Here is a 16,701-nt window from a genome sequence, read left to right on the forward strand (position 1 = left end):
CGTACCCCCCCCACCCACCCACCCGGGAGAGAGGAAAGGGAGGGGAGAGAAGTGAGGAGAGAGGAAAGAGAGAGAGGGAGGAGGGAGGAGAGAGGAGGAGATGAGTGACAGGGAAAGAGAGGTGAGGAAAGAGGGTGAAGGGTGAGATTGGGACGAGAGCAGAGAGGTTTGAGGGAAATGGTTGTCAGGGGTGAGGGGAGAGTAGGAAGAGTACAGAGAGAGAAATAAAGGTAAGAGAGATAGGTGAGGAATGAGGGGGAGGAAAAGGGGGAGTCGGGGGTGAGGGAGGCGGGAGGATAAGGTTGTCAGGGGAGGTCAGTAACAACACTGGGGAGTCCTACAGTACAGCTCTATACTGGGTAAAGACGGTGATACATCACCCTAAATGAAATCACTATCTCACTGAGATAAATGCCACACACACACACACACACTGATAAATGCCTATCCTAACCCTCACCCCCAGCAGAGGAAAATCCAATTCCCTTCCACTTTTATCCCTTAGACTAATGTGGCTGTCAGAGAGGACACCGCTACCAGAGATGAGGCCAGAGGGTGTGTGTGTGTGTGTGTCTCTGTGTGTGTATTGCATGGTGAGCATGGGGATAGCACTGTGACAGCCATCTGATTTCGAGGCTGTCCTGCGGAGAAGTGTGTGTGTGTGTGTCCTGTGACTGCTCTATCAAAGGCGCCGATGAAAGGGTCTGTGGGATTGATCCGTGCCAAAGGGGGGGATGGGGCGGTCTGACAGCTCACAGCCGGCCCCCCTGACCTAACAGGCAGACAGACAGACGTGTGTGTGTGTGTGTGTGTGTGTGTGAGAGAGAGTGACAGACAGACAGACTGACAGGCAGGCAGGCAGACAGACAGGATACTGTGACAGAAGGAGTGCGAGGTTTGAAATGATGACAATATAATCTCATTGAACGAAGGTTAGCGACGATCTATGTCTCAGGGTAAGCTTGCGAAGTAAAAGAGCTTCCCTAACTAGAAAGAGAATGGGACGAGTGTTTTCACTGTGTGTTTTGTCTACTCTGACCGCTTGCGAAAACGCCACCATTCAGTTCAGCAGTCCAGATCGTCCTTCATTCATTTAGACCAGGCCATTATCCGGTTGGTCTGTAATTCCTGTGCTATCTGAAGCCTCCATCTGGACTTCCACCATGGAGAATTAGCCTGACAAGATGGCAGGGGTTAGCACCACACACACACACACACACACACACACACACACACACACACACACACACACACACACACACACACACACACACACACACACACACACACACACACACACACACACACACACACACACACACACACACACACACACACACACACCACACACCCCTCTGTCCATTTATCTGTTTATCTCTCCCTCCCTCTGTTGCTCTGCTCCCAGACAATAGACCCCGTTGACCACGGCTCGGAGACGGAGTCACATGCTGGACACGCGCGCATATGTGCGTGTACGTTCCGCGTACGTATACACACAGGGTCAGGTTGCCACATTTAGCCTCTCTCCCATTAGCTCGATGCCTCTGTTGTGTTAACAAATAAAGCCCTGTGCTTAATATCCTACAGAAACACATTCAATTCAGCCCGGCATAGACATTCATTAATAAAGAGACATTCATTAAGATAAATAAGTGCAGAGAGTCACTTCAAGCCCACAGAGCGAACTTGGTTTTAGATGAGTTGTGTGTAGCTTTTAGCTCATAATGACTGTAAAAAAACATTAAGAACACCTGCTCTTTCCATGACACACACCAGGTGAATCCAGCTGAAAGCTATGATCCCTTATTGAATCCACTTCAATCAGTGTAGATGAAGGGGGGGAGACAGGTTAACTTAAGGTATAGGGGGCAGCATTTTCACTTTTGGATAAATAGCGTGCCCAATTTCAACTTCCTGCTACTCATGCCAAAAATATAAGATATGCATAGTATTAGTATATCTGGATAGAAAACACTCTGAAGTTTCTAAAACTGTTTGAATCATGTCCGAGTATGACAGAACTTATGTAGCAGGCAAAACCCCGAGGAAAAACCGTTGAGAAAAAAAAAATGGAGGTCTGTCTGTTCAGTGAGTTCTCATTGGGAAACGATATTTCTCAGGCACTTGTTTTCAGTTCCTACTGCTTCCACTGGATGTCACCAGTCTTTGGAATTTGGTTGAGGTTATTCCTTTGTGCAATGAAAAAGTACGGCCATCTAGGAAATGGGTAACAATGTTGAGAGTTGCGCAAGACTTGAAAAGTAGCGTTTAGTTTCCTCTCGTCCTCTATTGAAAACAGATAGACCCGTCTTCAATTTGATCGATTATTAACGTTTAAAAATACATTAAAAATACAAAAATACAATACAAAACATTTCAAACTACCTTTGTAATACCTAAAGTTGTATTACAAAGGTAGTTTGAAATGTTTTGGCAAAGTTTACAGGCAACTTTTGAAATATTTTGTAGTGACGTTGCGCAATTTGGAAGCTGTTTTCTTACTGGATCAAACACGCCAAATAAATGGACGGAATGAATCGAACAAAAGGACCAATTGTGATGTTTATGGGACATATTGGAGTGCCGACAAAATAAGCTCGTCAAAGGTAAGGAATGTATTATATTTTATTTCTGCGTTTTGTGTGGCGCCTGCGGGGTTGAAATATGCTACTCTCTCTTTGTTTACTGTTGTGCTATCATCAGATAATAGCTTCTTATGCTTTCGCCTGAAAAGCCTTTTTAAAATCTGACACGCTGGCTGCATTCACAACGAGTGTAGCTTTAATTTAGTATCTTTACATGTGTGATTTAATGAAAGCGTTTAAAAGCAGTCGGAAGCCACGGAAGGAGTGTTATGCAGACGGCATCGCAGGAGCAGCGTAATGCTTATGTTTCTAGCTCCAACACTGCAGTAATACCTGACAATACAAAGCAATACACACAAAATAAATCACCAAAATAAAATAACCATAACTTTAAGAAATATCAGAAAGAGCAATGTCAGTTTTGGGAAGCATTGGATCATACTCGCTGTTTATTATCTATGCATAGTCACTTCACCCTTACCTACATCTACAAATGACCTCAACTAACCTGTACCCCCGCACACTTACTCAGTACAGGTAACCCTGTATATAACCTCATTATTGTTATGCTATTGTGTTACTTTTGATTATTTTTAACTTTAGTTTATTTGGTAAATATTTTCTTAACTCTTCTTGACCTGTACTGTTGGTTAAGGGCTTGTAAGTAAGCATTTCATGGTACCCTGTTCAAAGGCACTTAAAATCTTTCGTCTTGCCAGTTCACCCTCTGCATGGCAAACATACACAATCCATGTCTCTAATTATCTCAAGGCTAAAAAAAATCCTTCATTAACCTGTCTCCTCCCCTTCATCTACACTGATTGAAGTGGATTTAACAGACATCGACAAGGGGTCATAGCTTTCACCTTGATTCACCTGGTCAGTCTATGTCATGGAGAGAGCATGATTTGTACCCTCAGTTTTACATCACTGTGTCCAGTATGAGGGAAGTTAGAGGTTGTCTCGCGAGCCAATGCTAACTAGTGTTAGCGTAATGACGGGATGTCTACTGCTATCTGCTAGCATGCGAGCAGATACCATAGACTTCCAGTCATTATGCTAACGCTAGTAAGCAATTATGCTAACGCTAGTAAGCAACTTGTGCTAACGCTAGTAAGCAATTATGCTAACGCTAGTAAGTAACTTGTGCTAACGCTAGTAAGCAACTTGTGCTAACGCCAGTTAGCAATTTCCTTCAAACTGCACGCAGAGAACCAAAAATGGTATCCACAAGTTCACCTGACTCTGGGTAAGTAGAGGAAGGGCCTCATTGCCAAAATCCCGAAGTATCCCTTTAAGAGTGTGTATCTGTGTGTGATGCTCAGTGCTCCAGAGCTAGTTCATTTGCAGTAGGGCGGTGAGCAGGCTTGCAGATTGCCTATTGATCTTCTGCCAGGTGTGAGAGCAGCAGAGTGTAAAATGGATCCAGGAGTTTTATGTTTTAACAGCTCTTCATTAACACATGCTTTTAACGAGAGACCTGGCCTCTTATTGCCTCTCTGAACCTCATACTTAACGAGAGACCTGGCCTCTTATTGCCTCTCTGAACCTCATACTTAACGAGAGACCTGGCCTCTTATTGCCTCTCTGAACCTCATACTTAACGAGAGACCTGGCCTCTTATTGCCTCTCTGAACCTCATACTTAACGAGAGACCTGGCCTCTTATTGCCTCTCTGAACCTCATACTTAACGAGAGACCTGGCCTCTTATTGCCTCTCTGAACCTCATACTTAACGAGAGACCTGGCCTCTTATTGCCTCTCTGAACCTCATACGCCACCGGGCTGCTCTATTTACTGTGTGTGTTCCAGCTTCAGAATGTTAAACAGGAGATGGTAACTGGGTCTAGATTAAGATGAAGGGTGTTTTTAACTAAACGACATATAATATATTTAACAGGGTGTGGATCTCTCTTGTTGCATGGCTGCAGGGGCATAAAGAGAGCGAGGGGAACACATCAAATCTCCAATAAATTCACCACACAAAAGAGTGTTTAAGCTCACATTGTCCCTCACACAAAAGAGAGCCTCCAAAACTAATAAACTACTTTCCCTAAATAGAGGATAACAGATTAGGGGAGAGATCGGAGCAGCCCTCACCCAAGTGCTGAGAGACAATGCATTAGATGGATAGTGGGCAGATGAAATGACGAGGTGCGCCTAATTGATGGTTTTCCAGATGAGCTGATTGCCCAGAGCGATTGTGTGAGGCGCATAAAGGCGAGGATAAAGAGATAACTGGAGGGATGGGAGGGAGATAAAAGGACGGAGGGAGAGAGATAGGGAGAGCGCACGCGGCACTTTTCCCCCCGATGCGCGGAGAGACGGAGGAAATAAAAGGTCTACTTTCCTCTCCTCGTCGTCTGTGTGAGCAGCATTACCATTTGCATAACAATGGCAGCAATCAGAGAGAGACAGGCAGGGTGTTATTAGAATAGCAGGACAGCGGGATGGAAGGCTCTTGGGGTTTAAAGTGGGTATAATGAGAACACACACACTTTCATACACACAGGGACACACACACACACACCCTCACTCATAACCACACACAAAGGACCAAGTATGTACTCCATGAATGCAAAATGCATGAACTAATATGGCCTGTTATAGAAAACTCACATGGACTGAAATGGACAGAGAGAGAGAGAGAGAGAGAGAGAGAGAGTCACACGCGCTGGCCTGGAGGTACAAACGCGGAAAAACACGCAGCACACACCCCTGAGCACCATTTGAGCGGTCGGCGGTGATGATTAGAGTGCATGAGGTGTGAAGGGACCAGCTGGGACTGTCTGAAGGGCTGGAGGAGTTATATCGACCCGCCTCTCTCACCTCTAACCCCCCCACGCACTCACACCCTGGGCTGTGACCGGTGAAATCGCTGCTCAGCTGTCGTACTATATCTGTGTTTCGATGGTTTACTAAATCGTCTCTAAAGACACACATACATGTACACATTCCAGGCACACACTTTCTCTATTCCTCCACGAAAGGCAATGAATTATATTAATTAAAAAGGATTCTCCATGCTATATCCGCCAAATGACCTTTGGTATTTCCATTGTGTGTGTGTGTATATTTGTGTGTGTGTGTGTGTGCACAGGTGTGTGCTTAGTGAGTGTGTGTGTGTGTGTGTGTGCTCAGCTTATGTTTCACAATGCATTAAAATGTTACTTCTGAGAGGAAAGAGCAGCAATTACCAACATGTGCCTGTGGAAATGAAAAGCAAATCTGATTTACTCTGCTAATAGTTCTACAAACCGCTCCAACCCAGCCAAGCAAAGGTCAAAATTACCATCTCATATTACCATATGAGACCGAGAGAGAGCGAGAGAGAGAGGAGCGAGAGCGAGAGAGAGGGAGAGTGCAAAGAAAAGAGGAAATACAAATTAATAAGAAATTCAGAGGGAATTTCAGCATTGATATGCACGTTGCTGAATATTCATGAAGCTAAAAAACACATCCAATTAACTCTGTGAAATATTAATATTCATGATGTGGGTCATGCATATGCATTTGTTCTTTAGTTGCGTGACCTAGGTGCCACTGACTAGTGGCGTGCGGTGGGGCTGTTTTTGAATTCTGACTATGACTCCGGGGTGATGGGGGGGGGGATTAGTGTTTATCTTTCTGTCTCTCTATCTTTTGGTCTGACTGTCTCTCGCTCTGATTCCCTCTCTCTGTTTCTCTCCATCAAAAAATCTAGAGCATTGTAATAGCAGACAGGCATTTCTATTCAGTGACATTTGTGTATATTTCTAGGTTACTATAAGGTGCTACAGGCTCAGCATGTCAGTGCAGATACAAGATACACTCTTACGTAACCGATGCATTGTAAAATAAATACTGTGCTGAGATAATTGTTTGGAAATGATAGTGCACGATTTGACAACAAGCGAGCTGGTGTTCTTTATATGCTGCCTAATGTGTTGGTATTGTATGTCTTCGGAAGATGGAGAGAAAATTATGAGAAATTAGAAACAAACGAACAAAAACTAATGGAAGAGAGTAATAATGAAACTGATGTGCTCTAATGGAGAGAGAGAGAGAGAGACAGAGAGAGAGAGACAGAGAGAGAGAAAGGGAGAGCGAGAGAGAGAGAAAGGGAGAGAGGGAGAGAGAGGGAGAGAGAGAGAGAGAGAGACAGAGAGAGAGTGAGAGAGAGAGACAGAGAGACAGAGAGACAGAGAGAGAGAGAGAGAGAGACAGAGGGAGAGAGAGATAAGGATCTGTTATGAGGCTAGTTCAACCCTGTCTCTGTATTTCTGTATCACCTGACACATCCAAACACACTCTCGCTAATGTAATAACAAACACAAGTAAACACGTGCCCCTTCTACACACGTATACACACACTCACAAACAGACACGGCAAAAGCACAGGCTGCCATGGTAACTGGAGCCTTTATCTGATCCAAGGTCGAGTCTGATTCTCATGAACAGAACCGCTCTGCTGTCTCTCTCACACACAGGTACGTGACACACAAACATATTCGCACACAATTCATGATCCAAAACAAACATTTAACCACACGGTTTGCAGATCTGAAGGGATGGAACAGGTGAAATATATACGGAGATGGGAAATCTCTGCTCGGGTTTGTGAAAGTAGACTTCAATCACTCACATCGTGTGACCACGCCCTCCAGTCTGATGATGTTTGGGTGGTCGAACTGTCCCATGATGCTGGCTTCAGAGAGGAAGTCCCGCCTCTGTTTGTCAGAGTATCCTGCCTTCAGACTCTTTATGGCCACGTAGATCTCCCTCTTTCCCTGGAGACGCAGACGGCCACTACACACCTCCCCAAACTCACCTACAACACACACAGTATAAATAACGACACACTTCCCCAAACTCACCTACAAGACACACAGTATAAATAACTACACACTTCCCCACACTCACCTACAAGACACACAGTATGAATAACTACACACTTCCCCAAACTCACCTACAAGACACACAGTATGAATAACTACACACTTCCGCACACTCACCTACAAGACACACAGTATGAATAACTACACACTTCCCCAAACTCACCTACAAGACACACAGTATGAATAACTACACACTTCCGCACACTCACCTACAACATACACAGTATAAATAACTACACACTTCCGCACACTCACCTACAAGACACACAGTATGAATAACTACACACTTCCCCAAACTCACCTACAAGACACACAGTATAAATAACTACACACTTCCCCAAACTCACCTACAAGACACACAGTATGAATAACTACACACTTCCCCACACTCACCTACAAGACACACAGTATAAATAACTACACACTTCCCCAAACTCACCTACAACACACACAGTATAAATAACTAAACACCTCCCCAAACTCACCTACAACACACACAGTATAAATAACTACACACTTCCCCAAACTCACCTACAAGACACACAGTATGAATAACTACACACTTCCCCACACTCACCTACAAGACACACAGTATAAATAACTACAGACTTCCCCAAACTCACCTACAACACACACAGTATAAATAACTAAACACCTCCCCAAACTCACCTACAACACACACAGTATAAATAACTACACACTTCCCCAAACTCACCAACAACACACACAGTATAAATAACTACACACTTCCCCCAAACTCACCTACAACATACACAGTATAAATAACTACACACCTCCCCAAACTCACCTACAACACACACAGTATAAATAACTACACACTTCCCCAAACTCACCTACAAGACACACAGTATAAATAACTACACACTTCCCCACAACACACACAGTATAAATAACTACACACTTCCCACACTCACCTACAACACACACAGTATAAATAACTACACACTTCCCCAAACTCACCTACAACACGCACAGTATAAATAACTACACACTTCCCCAAACTCACCTACAACATACACAGTATAAATAACTACACACTTCCGCACACTCACCTACAACACACACAGTATAAATAACTACACACTTCCCCAAACTCACCTACAACACACACAGTATAAATAACTACACCCTCCCCAAACTCACCTACAACACAGACACACACACACACAGCATAAATAACTACACACCTCCCCAAACTCACCTACAACACACACACACACACAGCATAAATAACTACACACCTCCCCAAACTCACATACAACACACACAGTATAAATAACTACACACTTCCCCACACTCACGTACAACACACACACTATAAATAACTACACACTTCCCCAGAGTATAAATAACTACACACCTCCCCACACTCACCTACAACACACACAGTATAAATAACTACACACTTCCCCACACTCACCTACAACACACACACAGTATAAATAACTACACACTTCCCCACACTCACCTACAACATACACAGTATAACTAACTACAAACTTCCCCAAACTCACATACAACACAGACACACAGTATAAATAACTACACACCTCCCCAAACTCACCTACAACACACACACACACAGCATAAATAACTACACACTTCCCCAAACTCACCTACAACACACACAGTATAAATAACTACACACCTCCCCACACTCACCTACAACACACACAGTATAAATAACTACACACTTCCCCAAACTCACCTACAACACACACAGTATAAATAACTACACACTTCCCCAAACTCACCTACAACACACACAGTATAAATAACTACACACTTCCCCAAACTCACCTACAACACACACAGTATAAATAACTACACACTTCCCCAAACTCACCTACAACATACACAGTATGAATAACTACACACTTCCCCAAACTCACCTACAACACACACAGTATAAATAACTACACACTTCCCCACACTCACCTACAACACACACAGTATAAATAACTACACACTTCCCCACACTCACCTACAACACACACACAGTATAAATAACTACACACTTCCCCACACTCACCTACAACACACACACACAGTATAAATAACTACACACCTCCCCAAACTCACATACAACACAGACACACACACACACAGTATAAATAACTACACACCTCCCCAAACTCACATACAAGACACACACACAGTATAAATAACTACACACATCCCCAAACTCACCTACAAGACACACACACAGTATAAATAACTACACACCTCCCCAAACTCACCTACAACACACACAGTATAAATAACTACACAATTCCCCACACTCACCTACAACACACACAGTATAAATAACTACACACTTCCCCAAACTCACCTACAAGACACACAGTATAAATAACTACAAGACACACAGTATAAATAACTACAAGACACACAGTATAAATAACTACACACCTCCCCAAACTCACCTACAACACACACAGTATAAATAACTACACACTTCCCCACACTCACCTACAACACACACAGTATAAATAACTACACACTTCCCCACACTCACCAACAACACGCACACAGAATAAATAACAACACACTTCCCCACACTCACCAACAACACACACAAACACAGTATAAATAACTACACACTTCCCCACACTCACCAACAACACACACACACAGTATAAATAACTACACACCTCCCCAAACTCACCTACAACACACAGTATAAATAACTACACACTTCCCCAAACTCACCTACAACACAGACACACACACACAGTATAAATAACTACACACCTCCCCAAACTCACATACAACACAGACACACACACACAGTATAAATAACTACACACTTCCCCACACTCACCTACAACACACACACTATAAATAACTACACACTTCCCCAGAGTATAAATAACTACACACTTCCCCAAACTCACCTACAACACACACAGTATAAATAACTACAAACTTCCCCAAACTCACCTACAACACACACAGTATAAATAACTACACATTTCCCCAAACTCACCTACAACACACACAGTATAAATAACTACACACTTCCCCAAACTCACCTACAACACAGACACACAGCATAAATAACTACACACCTCCCCAAACTCACCTACAACACACACAGTATAAATAACTACACACACACACACTGTATAAATAACTACACACCTCCCCAAACTCACCTACAACACAGACACACACACAGTATAAATAACTACACACTTCCCCACACTCACCTACAACACACACACAGTATAAATAACTACACACTTCCCCAAACTCACCTACAAGACACACACACAGTATAAATAACTACACACCTCCCCAAACTCACCTACAACACACAGTATAAATAACTACACAATTCCCCACACTCACCTACAACACACACAGTATAAATAACTACACACCTCCCCAAACTCACCTACAACACAGACACACAGCATAAATAACTACACACCTCCCCAAACTCACCTACAACACAGACACACAGTATAAATAACTACACACTTCCCCAAACTCACCTACAACACAGACACACACACACACACAGTATAAATAACTACACACCTCCCCAAACTCACATACAACACAGACACACATACACACAGTATAAATAACTACACACCTCCCCAAACTCACCTACAACACAGACACACAGTATACATAACTACAATACTTTCCCAAACTCACATACAACACAGACACACATACACACAGTATAAATAACTACACACTTCCCCAAACTCACCTACAACACACACAGTATAAATAACTACACACTTCCCTACACTCACCTACAACACACACAGTATCTATAACTATACACTTCCCCACACTCACCTACAACACGCACAGTATAAATAACTACACACTTCCCCACACTCACCTACAACACACACAGTATAAATAACTACACACTTCCCATACTCACCTACAACACACACAGTATAAATAACTACACACTTCCCCACACTCACCTACAACACACACAGTATTAATAACTACACACTTCCCCACACTCACCAACAACACGCACACAGAATAAATAACTACACACTTCCCCACACTCACCAACAACACACACAAACACAGTATAAATAACTACACACTTCCCCACACTCACCAACAACACACACACAGTATAAATAACTACACACCTCCCCAAACTCACCTACAACACACAGTATAAATAACTACACACTTCCCCAAACTCACCTACAACACAGACACACACACACAGTATAAATAACTACACACCTCCCCAAACTCACATACAACACAGACACACACACACAGTATAAATAACTACACACTTCCCCACACTCACCTACAACACACACACTATAAATAACTACACACTTCCCCAGAGTATAAATAACTACACACTTCCCCAAACTCACCTATAACACACACAGTATAAATAACTACAAACTTCCCCAAACTCACCTACAACACACACAGTATAAATAACTACACATTTCCCCAAACTCACCTACAACACACACAGTATAAATAACTACACACTTCCCCAAACTCACCTACAACACAGACACACAGCATAAATAACTACACACCTCCCCAAACTCACCTACAACACAGACACACACACACAGTATAAATAACTACACACCTCCCCAAACTCACATACAACACAGACACACACACACACATAGTATAAATAACTACACACCTCCCCAAACTCACCTACAACACACACACACACAGCATAAATAACTACACACTTCCCCACACTCACCTACAACACACACAGTATAAATAACTACACACACACACACTGTATAAATAACTACACACCTCCCCAAACTCACCTACAACACAGACACACACACAGTATAAATAACTACACACTTCCCCACACTCACCTACAACACACACACAGTATAAATAACTACACACCTCCCCAAACTCACCTACAACACACACAGTATAAATAACTACACACTTCCCCACACTCACCTACAACACACACAGTATAAATAACTACACACTTCCCCAAACTCACCTACAAGACACACAGTATAAATAACTACAAGACACTATAAATAACTACAAGACACACAGTATAAATAACTACACACCTCCCCAAACTCACCTACAACACACACAGTATAAATAACTACACACTTCCCCACACTCACCTACAACACACACAGTATAAATAACTACACACTTCCCCACACTCACCAACAACACGCACACAGAATAAATAACTACACACTTCCCCACACTCACCAACAACACACACAAACACAGTATAAATAACTACACACTTCCCCACACTCACCAACAACACACACACACAGTATAAATAACTACACACCTCCCCAAACTCACCTACAACACACAGTATAAATAACTACACACTTCCCCAAACTCACCTACAACACAGACACACACACACAGTATAAATAACTACACACCTCCCCAAACTCACATACAACACAGACACACACACACAGTATAAATAACTACACACTTCCCCACACTCACCTACAACACACACATAAATAACACACACTTCCCCAGAGTATAAATAACTACACACTTCCCCAAACTCACCTACAACACACACAGTATAAATAACTACAAACTTCCCCAAACTCACCTACAACACACACAGTATAAATAACTACACATTTCCCCAAACTCACCTACAACACACACAGTATAAATAACTACACACTTCCCCAAACTCACCTACAACACAGACACACAGTATAAATAACTACACACCTCCCCAAACTCACCTACAACACACACAGTATAAATAACTACACACACACACACTGTATAAATAACTACACACCTCCCCAAACTCACCTACAACACAGACACACACACAGTATAAATAACTACACACTTCCCCACACTCACCTACAACACACACACACAGTATAAATAACTACACACTTCCCCAAACTCACCTACAAGACACACACACAGTATAAATAACTACACACCTCCCCAAACTCACCTACAACACACAGTATAAATAACTACACACTTCCCCACACTCACCTACAACACACACAGTATAAATAACTACACACTTCCCCAAACTCACCTACAACACAGACACACAGTATAAATAACTACACACCTCCCCAAACTCACCTACAACACAGACACACAGTATAAATAACTACACACTTCCCCAAACTCACCTACAACACAGACACACACACACACACAGTATAAATAACTACACACCTCCCCAAACTCACATACAACACAGACACACATACACACAGTATAAATAACTACACACCTCCCCAAACTCACCTACAACACAGACACACAGTATAAATAACTACACACTTTCCCAAACTCACATACAACACAGACACACACACACAGTATAAATAACTACACACTTCCCCAAACTCACCTACAACACACACAGTATAAATAACTACACACTTCCCCACACTCACCTACAACACACACAGTATCTATAACTATACACTTCCCCACACTCACCTACAACACGCACAGTATAAATAACTACACACTTCCCCACACTCACCTACAACACACACAGTATAAATAACTACACACTTCCCATACTCACCTACAACACACAGTATAAATAACTACACACTTCCCCAAACTCACCTACAACATACACAGTATAAATAACTACACACCTCCCCACACTCACCAACAACACACACACAGTATAAATAACTACACACTTCCCCACACTCACCAACAACACACACAGTATAAATAACTACACACTTCCCTACACTCACCAACAATACACACAGGGTATAAATAACTACACACTTCCCCAAACTCACCTACAACACACAGTATAAATAACTACACACTTCCCCAAACTCACCTACAACACAGACACACACACACAGTATAAATAACTACACACCTCCCCAAACTCACATACAACACAGACACACACACACACAGTATAAATAACTACACACTTCCCCACACTCACCTACAACACACACACTATAAATAACACACACTTCCCCAGTATAAATAACTACACACTTCCCCAAACTCACCTATAACACACACAGTATAAATAACTACAAACTTCCCCAAACTCACCTACAACACACACAGTATAAATAACTACACATTTCCCCAAACTCACCTACAACACACACAGTATAAATAACTACACACTTCCCCAAACTCACCTACAACACAGACACACAGCATAAATAACTACACACCTCCCCAAACTCACCTACAACACAGACACACACACACAGTATAAATAACTACACACCTCCCCAAACTCACATACAACACAGACACACACACACACATAGTATAAATAACTACACACCTCCCCAAACTCACCTACAACACACACACACACAGCATAAATAACTACACACTTCCCCACACTCACCTACAACACACACAGTATAAATAACTACACACACACACACTGTATAAATAACTACACACCTCCCCAAACTCACCTACAACACAGACACACACACAGTATAAATAACTACACACTTCCCCACACTCACCTACAACACACACACAGTATAAATAACTACACACTTCCCCAAACTCACCTACAAGACACACACACAGTATAAATAACTACACACCTCCCCAAACTCACCTACAACACACAGTATAAATAACTACACAATTCCCCACACTCACCTACAACACACACAGTATAAATAACTACACACCTCCCCAAACTCACCTACAACACACACAGTATAAATAACTACACACCTCCCCAAACTCACCTACAACACAGACACACAGTATAAATAACTACACACTTCCCCAAACTCACCTACAACACAGACACACAGTATAAATAACTACACACCTCCCCAAACTCACCTACAACACAGACACACACACACAGTATAAATAACTACACACTTCCCCAAACTCACCTACAACACACACAGTATAAATAACTACACACTTCCCCAACTCACCTACAACACACACAGTATAAATAACTACACACTTCCCCACACTCACCTACAACACACACAGTATAAATAACTACACACTTCCCCACACTCACCTACAACACACACAGTATAAATAACTACACACTTCCCCACACTCACCTACAACACACACAGTATAAATAACTACACACTTCCCCACACTCACCTACAACACACACAGTATAAATAACTACACACTTCCCAAACTCACCTACAACACACACAGTATAAATAACTACACACTTCCCCACACTCACCTACAACACACACAGTATAAATAACTACACACTTCCCCAAACTCACCTACAACACACACAGTATAAATAACTACACACTTCCCCTCACACTCACCTACAACACACACAGTATAAATAACTACACACTTCCCCAAACTCACCTACAACACACACAGTATAAATAACTACACACTTCCCCAACTCACCTACAACACACACAGTATAAATAACTACACACTTCCCCACACTCACCTACAACACACACACACAGTATAAATAACTACACACTTCCCCAAACTCACCTACAACACACACAGTATAAATAACTACACACTTCCCCAAACTCACCTACAACACACACAGTATCTATAACTATACACTTCCCCACACTCACCTACAACACGCACAGTATAAATAACTACACACTTCCCCAAACTCACCTACAACACACACAGTATAAATAACACACACTTCCCAAACTCACCTACAACACACACAGTATAAATAACTACACACCTCCCCAAACTCACCACAACACACACACAGTATAAATAACTACACACCTCCCCAAACTCACCTACAACACAGACACACACAGTATAAATAACTACACACCTCCCCAAACTCACCTACAACACACACACACACACAGCATAAATAACTACACACCTCCCCAAACTCACATACAACACACACAGTATAAATAACTACACACTTCCCCACACTCACCTACAACACACACACTATAAATAACTACACACTTCCCCAGAGTATAAATAACTACACACCTCCCCAAACTCACCTACAACACACACACACACACAGTATAAATAACTACACACTTCCCCAAACTCACCTACAACACACACAGTATAAATAACTACACACTTCCCCACACTCACCTACAACACACACACAGTATAAATAACTACACACTTCCCCAAACTCACCTACAAGACACACACACAGTATAAATAACTACACACCTCCCCAAACTCACCTACAACACACACAG

The 16,701-nt window shown here is 42.4% G+C and overlaps 1 protein-coding gene across 2 annotated transcripts in view; it reads right to left on the reverse strand.

Annotated features, from left to right (window-relative positions):
- Positions 1 to 16,701, reverse strand: part of epha4b (eph receptor A4b) — a 152,692-nt gene that overhangs the window by 16,850 nt on the left and 119,141 nt on the right. For both annotated transcript variants that reach the window (XM_042307816.1, XM_042307815.1), the window contains exon 13: positions 7,210 to 7,395. In XM_042307816.1, coding sequence (XP_042163750.1) covers positions 7,210 to 7,395 — 186 coding nt within the window. The remainder of the gene's footprint in view (positions 1 to 7,209; positions 7,396 to 16,701) is intronic.

The sequence above is a fragment of the Oncorhynchus tshawytscha genome, linkage group LG28 (genome assembly GCF_018296145.1).
Source record: "Oncorhynchus tshawytscha isolate Ot180627B linkage group LG28, Otsh_v2.0, whole genome shotgun sequence".
Taxonomy (NCBI): Eukaryota; Metazoa; Chordata; class Actinopteri; order Salmoniformes; family Salmonidae; genus Oncorhynchus; species Oncorhynchus tshawytscha.